This window comes from Salvelinus sp. IW2-2015, linkage group LG1, assembly GCF_002910315.2.
Source record: "Salvelinus sp. IW2-2015 linkage group LG1, ASM291031v2, whole genome shotgun sequence".
NCBI lineage: Eukaryota > Metazoa > Chordata > Actinopteri > Salmoniformes > Salmonidae > Salvelinus > Salvelinus sp. IW2-2015.
Window position 1 is genome coordinate 50,191,822 of NC_036838.1, and position 9,864 is coordinate 50,201,685.

The 9,864-nt window shown below is 42.3% G+C and overlaps 1 protein-coding gene across 1 annotated transcript; it reads right to left on the reverse strand.

Moving 5' to 3' along the window:
* Nucleotides 1-588: 588 nt before the first annotated feature.
* On the reverse strand, nucleotides 589-9,494 carry mdfic2 (MyoD family inhibitor domain containing 2). The gene is made up of 4 exons (XM_070447337.1): nucleotides 9,416-9,494; nucleotides 9,008-9,106; nucleotides 4,091-4,312; nucleotides 589-2,661 (listed from the first exon to the last, which is right to left on the reverse strand). Exons 1-4 carry the CDS (start codon nucleotides 9,474-9,476, stop codon nucleotides 2,405-2,407), a joined length of 639 nt encoding a protein of 212 aa, XP_070303438.1. The 5' UTR covers nucleotides 9,477-9,494; the 3' UTR covers nucleotides 589-2,404.
* Between the last annotated feature and the right edge of the window lie 370 nt (nucleotides 9,495-9,864).

Consider the following 9,864-nt stretch of genomic DNA (forward strand, 5'->3'; position numbering starts at 1 on the left):
GTGAGAGGGTCTGAGGGAGGGTTGTTATAGGGCTGTGTGAGAGGGTCTGAGGGGAGGTTGTATTAGGGCTGTGTGAGAGGGTCTGGGGGAGGTTGGTATTAGGGCTTGTGTGAGAGGTCTGAGGGGAGGTTGTATTAGGGCTGTGTTGAGAGGGTTTGCGGGGGATTGTATTAGGGTGGTGTGAGAGTGTCTGAGGGGAGGTTGTATTAGGGCTGTGTGAGAGGGTCTGAGGGGAGGTTGTATTAGGGCTGTGTGAGAGGGTCTCAGAGTAGGTTGTATTAGGGCTGTGTGAGAGGGTCTAAGTGTAGGTTTATTAGGGCTGTGTGAGATGGTCTGATGGGAGGTTGTATTAGGCCTGTGTGAGAGGGTCTGAGGGGAGGTTGTATTAGGGCTGTGTGCTCTGGAGGAAGAGCCTGCATCACAATAATAAAGCGATTGGGGCCTCAAACTCCAAAGAAAAACTCACATCCGATTAGAGAGCAGAGATGCATGTCAACATGCCAGCTAACACAGCAGATAATAAGATAAACTTTATTTAATGCAAGTCTAGCATCACTAAACACAATAATGGAGAATTATCCCAGCACATCATTATACAACCACAAGAACAAAGCCGATGTTAAAAGATTAGACTCTTTGCACACGTGTTTTGAGTTCAGCTGTGAACAGTGGTGAGACGTGCAAGATAAGGTCAACACTATTCTGTGAGCAGCCATTTAACCGCATGCATGTGGTACAGTACAAAGCAATGACAGCCACTTGACCTCCTCCTCTCCTCCTGGACTGAGCTGGGACATCTAGCTGGGACATCCTGTGAACCGGGGCTCTAAAGGACAGGCCATTTGGATGTGATTAAAATGCATTAGAGATCCTAAAACCCATGCTGCTCCCCAAGCTATCAGGTAATTTGAAAGAGTTCCAGCGAGTTTAAGACGGGCAGATGTTTTCAGTTTAAGCCAAGCATCTGTTTATGCAGACACACTTTATGTTTTAAAAACCCACAAAGGACCTTCAATAGATTTTATGGTGCAGTATTAGCTGGAGTAGTCAGCTTTGTAATTGTGCCGCTGCAGTTAATAAGCAAATTGGTCACAAGCAGCGTTCTCATTCTGCACAAAATGCTTACTAAACATGGTCATTAGGTGTCTGCATACAGTGTTACTATTTGTTCTACTGTACTGCGGTCTAGGCAGGAGTGTCACCAATTTAATTTTAGCATACTGTGGTTAAGTCCTCTTAAAACGTCAAGATCCAGTTTTCATACAATATTTTAGCCTAACGTTCACAATCAAAAGCATTCGTGTTTTTTCACAAATACTCTCCATATGCATTTTCATATAAACCAGTATAACTTTGTAACTCTCAGCAAACAATACAACAGCATTACATGAGCTCAGTGTCTCAGACAACTGGGCTGTGACTTTCTTCTTGTTTGTACAGCAGGATTACACTGTTGGTCCTCACATCTGATAACAGAAAATAAATGTTTAGCGAGTAGAGAAACATAATAACCCTCGGTGTCCATGGTGATGAAGAGTAGACGTGCCCTGTCTGCTTGACCTCCCAGAGAAACAGATGATGCATTACTTCATGCTGCTCTTGCTGTGTACTTTACCTAGAGAGAGTGACATACCCACCAATACTCCAGTGTTCATGTACTATTATATGACAAGGACCCATTTCAGATTGAAGTGATCCAAACAGTCAGCCGCCACTTGAGAGGACCATCTTCACGAACAGAGTTCGATGGGAACTACACGGACGAGTGTCCTAGACATGTCCTAGACATGCCATCTCTAACTGTTTCTGTGGTAACAATGACACTACATTGAAATAGACCTGTGAACACGAAAGGCTTTAAGATTTTTTACGTATTTCAGAAAAAAAGAAAAAGGAACTGACATGCAGAAGCTGAGGTGTCTGTTGGTATACAACACTTCAGGGGTGGAATCCACAACCCTCAGAGCAGGCATTGTCCACTGTGTACATCACTGTTCTCTGCAGTTAGGACCTCAGCACATAGGCTTAGATTTGCTAACACATACAATACTACACATGCAGCAAGCTAGGTCAATGTCGTGCTGATACAAGGTAACTAGTAAAGGTCATGGTTTGACCCATCTAAAAGTCATGGTTTGACCCCTCTACCATCCTTCAGTGATTGCAAGTCCATAATGAAAAGGATTATTTATTTTGTTCATAGATGATGAAGAGCAGCCATTCTCTCTTAACTGCAAGGTGTGGCTGACTGTTAAAGCCTTGTAAATTCCCAGTTCAACATCAGTCCAGGTCCCCATGTTAGCAACATATTCTTAGGCCTATTTGTTGAACATATGCTGTGCCATGACTGCAGGTTCGCCCTAGCTTAGCCTCCTTGTTCTTCAGCCCATAACGTTAAGGATAGCTAGCGATAACATATCTCAGAAAGCTCCATAGCCAGCTCCAGAAACTCACCTGTCTCTTGACAGGTGTCAAACAGGCCACAGTCAAAGTCAAAGTTACAGTTGCAGTCATTGCTAGTTATGGCCTCCACTGAGGAGGAGTACTGTCTGTAGGAAGGGCAGCAGCAATAGGTGGCTTCCTCACAGGAGTTTGGCAACATGAGGAACAGATCGTAGAACCTACAGAAGAGGCAGCTCAGGACAATCCCTGCACAGTCAGCTGAGAGGAAGAGGGGAAAACATTGGAGAACATTAAGAGCGATCAGATTCTAGTACAACATTAAACTATACATAGATAATGCTGAACCCTTTAACTTTATAAGTTGTTKATTTTTATTGAATTAATAACTGAAATTAGGACATACTATGAATGTATTAAGATGTCTATTTAAGGACATTATATTCCCAAAAATGTGACAGGAAAATGTTATCTCCTAAAATAAATGTGCAGCCTAGACAATCCATAACTGTGACCCATTTAAAAGTCTGTGCTGTAATAAATGCTTCCAACAGCCAGCCCCTATACCTTGGGATTTGTCTTCAGGACATAGATCGACTGTGCTCCTAAAAGACCTGCATGCTGTCAGTCCTCACTTATTGTTTTGAACATTTTAAAAGCTTCCACGCTCTCCCTGGGCTTTCCTTTACACATGCATAATTTAGCAAATCACCTCTCACTCCCTTACAGGGAGACAACTGAGGAAGCTGTTTGGAGACGTAATCAATTACCATCAGCCTCTATGGGTCTTTCACTAGGAACATTCTAAAGTTGCATCGTGGCTGCTCTGAAACAACGTGCTGTGGGTCTTCCCAGCACCCTTGCTACCCCCTGGGTGCCATTTAACATGAGGTCACTGGGCTAAAATGATGACCATGAAGAGACAGCAATAATGTGGGTTGTTGCTGAGAAATGCATTGGGAGTTGGTCTTTATAACTGTTAATCAGTTAGAATTAGGGGATAATGCTATAATATAAACAGCTTTACAACACACAAGTGCAGTATAACTAGATATGCAACATATGCCAGGCTATTTGGATAAGTGTCCAAATACATTTTTAAAAAAGGCTAACTTTCATAATCTATTCCATACACCAACATCTCTACAACTATGTACTGAAACATCATTTTGAATCAATTGCTTAATAAATATGTATCTAATCAGTGCATCGCAATTTTCCTGATCTATGTTTTAAATAATTCAAGTACATATGCAATCAATTGTGTTGCTTCATTAAGTGACAAGTTTTTACATTATAGGATTTTCTTCTACTGTCGTTTCTGTATCTGAATTATTCACACATTTTAATAATGTATAATAAAAATGCATTTAAACATGCTTACAGCAGAGTAAAATATGAAGCTAGTAATAGGTCGCATTTTAAATTCTTACTAAGTAGTGGGTTACAAACATCAACCAGTAGTCTGTGGCTTGACCATACAGGATGTGAATTGAGTATACAGCTTTGTCTTGAGCTGCTGAATATCCTATTGCTAATGTCCTGACTACCTGTTTCTAGAAGACAATTGCCATGAAACAGAGACCAGTGTTAGGGGAACTTTGTCTTTGTCACTTGGACTGTGGAGTGTATTATAACATTTTAATTGTTCAATCATGAGGCTGGTGTGAATGCAACTTGTGTGACTTACCTCCTGTGTCAGTCTGATGAGAGGAGGTGGAGAGAGAGTCTGATGAGGAGGACTTCCTGCTGTACTTGTTCACAGTGAAAAGAGAAGTGGAGCTGTCCTTTTCCCTGGGCCGCTGAGGATCATGGGAGGCCTGGTCTGGGTCAGACTTCCCTGGATCTGTCTCGTTCTCTGGAATGACGCTCAGCTTCCGGACACTGACTGGGGCCTCGCTAAGAACCTCCCCTATCAAACAGGAAATAATATATTCTGGGTATCCACACAAATGAGTATTAATTCCACCAACACGCACGCACACACACAACTCTGTGGGGGTGACATAATTTGTTATTTTTCAATTTCAGAATGTGGGGGGGACATGTCCCTCCCGTCCCCAGTGAAAGTTGCGCCCCTGTCCGTTTCCATAAAAATAAACTGTCATTCACAAAATACTTAACAGGGAAGCAGGATACACTAAAAAACAATGTAGCTATCCAGTGGGGGAAATTATTGATTGAAAACTCTTATAAAGAGTTTAGATTGAATAACCTCCCTTGAACTTGACAACTGTCCATTCCCCAGCACAGAATAACATCTAGGCTTGGTTTTAAACTATCCTCTATTGCAGCATAGTTTCCACAGCATAAATCTACACAGTGATGAAACCAGACATGCACGTCCAGCTGTTAGGGGCTTTAGCAGGTACCACTCTACAGTTTGGTTCCACTCTATCTTGTGATAGAGATGTGTGGTGGTCTAGGTAATTCAGTATAATTTCTGTACCTTGTAGTGTGCAAACTATGACCTCCTTGAACACTATTAGTGCTAACATTACTTAGAACGTTGCTGTATGTCTATATTTTCCAGCAATGCTAATCACTGAGAAGTGGTAGGAAGTGTGTATTTGTAACTTGTTCAATGTGCACAACTTATTTATTCTGAAAGCTAAGCCGCAGTGATGTACTGTATATCCCAGTTTTGGTATATTTCACTTTGATTCTGATGATCTCATCAGTTGTATCTCCAGTTTTACAGGGAACAGAATAGTTGATCAATCTGCTTTTCACAGACCGATTTCAATGCTTATTAATGAATTATTGCTTTGGCTGCTCTACCCTGTTTATTTTTCTACCACCTATTCTAAATTACTTATTTACCATAACTTTTGTCTCCCTTTTATTTAACATTTAATGTCCTATGATTTATTAACATGTTTGACACATTTTCCAAACAGGAATACACATATTTTTTTCTATACTAAATAGTCAAAAGGAGATATAGTAGAAATATGCATGGAGTTACAGAATCAATGAAGTCTGCCGCGTACCAGAGCTGAAAATCATTGAGATGCCCCTGGGTAAGCTAATAAATGAGGTAACTACTGCAGCTGGTCTGTGCCCATTAGCTAATAGAGAAATAAGGCCTGCAGGCATGAGATACATTTTTTAACTGTTGCCTCCATGCTACACTTTCTACAATGCCTCTTTCAGAATCACAAAGCTTTTTTCATGAAAAGTTGGGATGTAACTAGCTGCACTACAGGACCAAAGTATGTGGACACCTCTTAACAGCCTCCACTCTTCTGGGAAGGCTTTCCACTAGATGTTGGAACATTGCTGCGGAGATTTGCTTCCATTCAGCCACAAGAGCATTAGTGAGGTCGGCTGCTGATGTTGGGCTATTAGGCTCGCAGTCAGCATTCCAATTCATCCCAAAGATGTTCGATAGGTTTGAGGTCAGGGCTCTTTGCAGGTCAGTCAAGTTCTTCCACACCGATCTCGACAAACCATTTCTTTATGGACCTCATTTTATGCTCGTAGGCATTGTCATGCTGAAACAGGACACTGCCTTCCCCAAACTGTTGCCACAAAGTTGGAAGCACAGAACCATATACAATGTTATTGTATGCTGGAGTGTTAAGATTTCCCTTCACTGGAACTAAGGGGTTTAGCCCGAACCATGAAAAACAGCCCCASACCATTATTCCTCCTCCAACAAACTTTACAGTTGGCACTATGCATTGGGGAAGGTAGCATTTTCCTGGCATCCGCCAAACCCAGATTAGTCCTTTGGACTGCCAGATAGTGAAGTGTGATTCATCACTCCAGAGAACTCATTTCCATGCTCCATAGTCCAATGGCGTCGAGCTTTACACCACTCCAGCCGATGCTTGGCATTGCGTATGGTGATCTTAGGCTTGTGTGTGGCTGCTCGGCCATGGAAACCCATTTCATTAAGCTCCCGACAAACATATATTGTATTGACGCTGCTTCCAGAGGCAGTTTGGAACTCGGTAGTGAGTGTTGCAACCGAGGACAAATGATTTTCACGCACTACGCGCTTCAACATGCTGCGGTCCCATTCTGTGAACTTGTGTGGCCTACCACTTCGCGGCTCTAGCAGGGCAGAAATTTTACAAACGGACTTGTTAGAAAGGTGGCATCCTATGATGGTGCCACGTTCAAAGTCACTGAGCTCTTCAGTAAGGCCATTCAACTGCCAATGTTTGTCTATGGAGATGCATGACTGTGTGCTCGATTGTATACACCTGTCAGCAACAGGTTTGGCTAAAATAGCCAAATCCACTAATTTGAAGGGGTGTCCATATAAATTTGTGTATATAGTGTATGTAGTAGTGCAGCCTGGTCTCGTAGASTATACGGAACATAAAAAAGGTAAATCCGGGAATTTCTAATGAGTATGATATCTTACATTTGGTTCGGTTAGATAAGACAGATGATTACATAAGACAAACATTAAATTATTATATTTTTTGGGGGTCGAGGTGGGTGGGTTGTTCGAATCTCATCAAAGTTGCGAGTTTGAGTCTCATCATGGACAACTTTAGCATTTTAGCTAATTAGCAACTTCAACTACTTACTGCTTTTTAGCTACTTTCCAACTAAACTCAGCAAAAAAAGAAACGTCCCTTTTTCAGGACCCTGTCTTTCAAAGATAATTCGTAAAAATCCAAATAACGTCACAGATCTTCATTGTAAAGGGTTTAACACAGTTTCCCATGCTTGTTCAATGAACCATAAACAATTAATGAACATGCACCTGTGGAATGGTCGTTAAGACACTAACATCTTACAGACGGTAGGCAATTAAGGTCACAGTTATGAAAACTTAGGACACTAAAGAGGCCTTTCTACTGACTCTGAAAACACCAAAAGAAAGATGTCCAGTGTCCCTGCTCATCTGCGTGAACGTGCCTTGGGCATGCTGCAAGGAGGCATGAGGACTGCAGATGTGGCCAGGGCAATAAATTGCAATGTCCATACTGTGAGACGCCTAAGACAGAGCTACAGGGAGACAGGACGGACAGCTGATCGTCCTCGCAGTGGCAGACCACGTGTAACAACACCTGCACAGGATTGGTACATCGAAACATCACACCTGCGGGACAGGTACAGGATGGCAACAACAACTGCCCGAGTTACACCAGGAATGCACAATCCCTCCATCAGTGCTCAGACTGTCTGCAATAGGCTGAGAGAGGCTGGACTAAGGGCTTGTAGACCTGTTGTAAGGCAGGTCCTCACCAGACATCACCGGCAACATGGGCACAAACCCACCGTCGCTGGACCAGACAGGACTGGCAAAAAGTGCTCTTCACTGATGAGTCACGGTTTTGTCTCATCAGGGATGATGGTCGGATTCACGTTTATTGTCGAAGGAATGAGCGTTACACCGAGGCCTGTACTCTGGATCGATTTGGAGGTGGAGGGTCCGTCATGGTCTGGGGCGGTGTGTCACAGCATCATCGGACTGAGCTTGTTGTCATTGCAGGCAATCTCAACACTGTGCATTACAGGGAAGACATTTTCTAAAAACCTTCCAAAATGATCAGGGGCGCCCCCTATTGACTTGGCCTGGGTGGGGGGGGGGGTGCTCCCTACCCGGTAATGGACTCATTGCATCCCCCTGAAGGCATTAAAAAACATTTTAAAAATCTGCACCTGGTAGCCCGTTCAATCACCAGGCGCACAGCTGAACATAGTGCAATGACAGAGAAATGTGCCCAGATCTCAATCSCATTGAGCACGTCTGGGACATGTTGGATCGAAGGGTGAGGGCTAGGACCATTCCCCCCAGAAATGTCCGGGAACTTGCAGGTGCCTTGGTGGAAGAGTGGGGGAATATCTCACAGCAAGAACTGGCAAATCTGGTGCAGTCCACGAGGAGGAGATGCACTGCAGTACTTAATGCAGCTGGTGGCCACACCAGATACTGACTGTTACTTTTYATTTTGACCCCCCCTTTGTTCAGGGACACATTATTCCATTTCTGTTAYTCACYTGTCTGTMMAACTTGTTCAGTTTATGTCTCAGTTGTTGAATCTTGTTATGTTCATACAAATATTCACGCATGTTAAGTTTGCTGAAAATAACACAGGTGACAGTGAGAGGACGTTTCTTTTTTTGCTGAGTTTACTTAGCATGTTAGCTAGCTTTAACCCTTTTAGCTAACCCTTCAACTAAACCTAACCTTAACCCTTTAACTTAACTCCTAAACTTAACGCTAACCTTAACCCCTAGCTTAGCTAATGTTAGCCACCTAGCTAGAATTCATAACATATCACACATTTTGCAAATTCGTAACATTTACTGTAGTATGTTTAACAAATTCATAACATATTGAACGTTTTGCAAATTTGTAACATATAGTATGAAATGGGTGATGGATATCCACAAATTCAAACATACCACATGAAACGTAACATATCATGCTAAATGAGTGTTTCAGATTTACATACAGAATCATACAAWATGCTCTGAGACTAGGTTGAGTCGTGTGTTCACTTGGCTGTATTGTATCAAGCCTACCATAATAGTTATATATGTAAATAATAAACAATGTCAGATATTTGACATTGAGAACATTGCTTTTAGATATTTGTTTCAGTAAGGTAAAGTTAATTCCTTTTAGAAAACTTACCATCTCTTACCAAAGAGCATTTATTTCCACCTTTCCTTTCCATTTCTTTTCCACYTTCTTCCTCTGTTCTGGTTTTCTGGTCTGCCATCAGATCCATTGCTGCATAAATCAAATATAGGCTGTATTAATAACACAGAATTGATTGATCATCGGTCAAAAACTTCAATTTACAGTTTTGGATAAACATTCATGCATTGAAACAGTCAAGAGTTCAAAGGCATATTGCAAACATATCTACTAGTTAATGAAACTGTTAATGCACTGTCTGTCTCTAGGATCACAAACCATCTGCTCATCCTCGAGATAACAGGTAGAATATGAAGGCAAGCAAGCATCAAATGTCAATCAATAGTTTTCTGCATCAAACCAATTCGTTGTGTGAATGAAAAGAAATGCAGCGTACTGTACCTGTGGAAACTGTCAGCGGATGGTCAGGCTCCTTGTGGACCGAATTCTCCGGGATCATCATACACACATCATGCACTCCTGCAATCCCTCGCGCAAGTTCCATTTGGCATGACCCAGACCCACCCTATCATTATGATGACGTTTGCAAAAGGCTTATAGCAACCTCTCTGCGTATACAGCTAATTGAACAAATACTTTCTGAAACCAGACTGTGAGTAGCTTACCAGTGTGTGAGAAAGTAACGTGTCTCACGGCTCCAGGAGATGGCAAGATGGACAACAGTCTTATTTCAGATGAAGTCGGGTGTTTCATTTACTGCAGGGCTGTTAATTTCCGGTCCTTAATGGCCAAAACACTTCTGTTTTTCATCCTCTACTTCTAGGACCAGCTCTAGCCTTTTGAGGGCCCTTAGCGAGATTTGGTTGGGGGTGATCCAAAACCACCTTGCG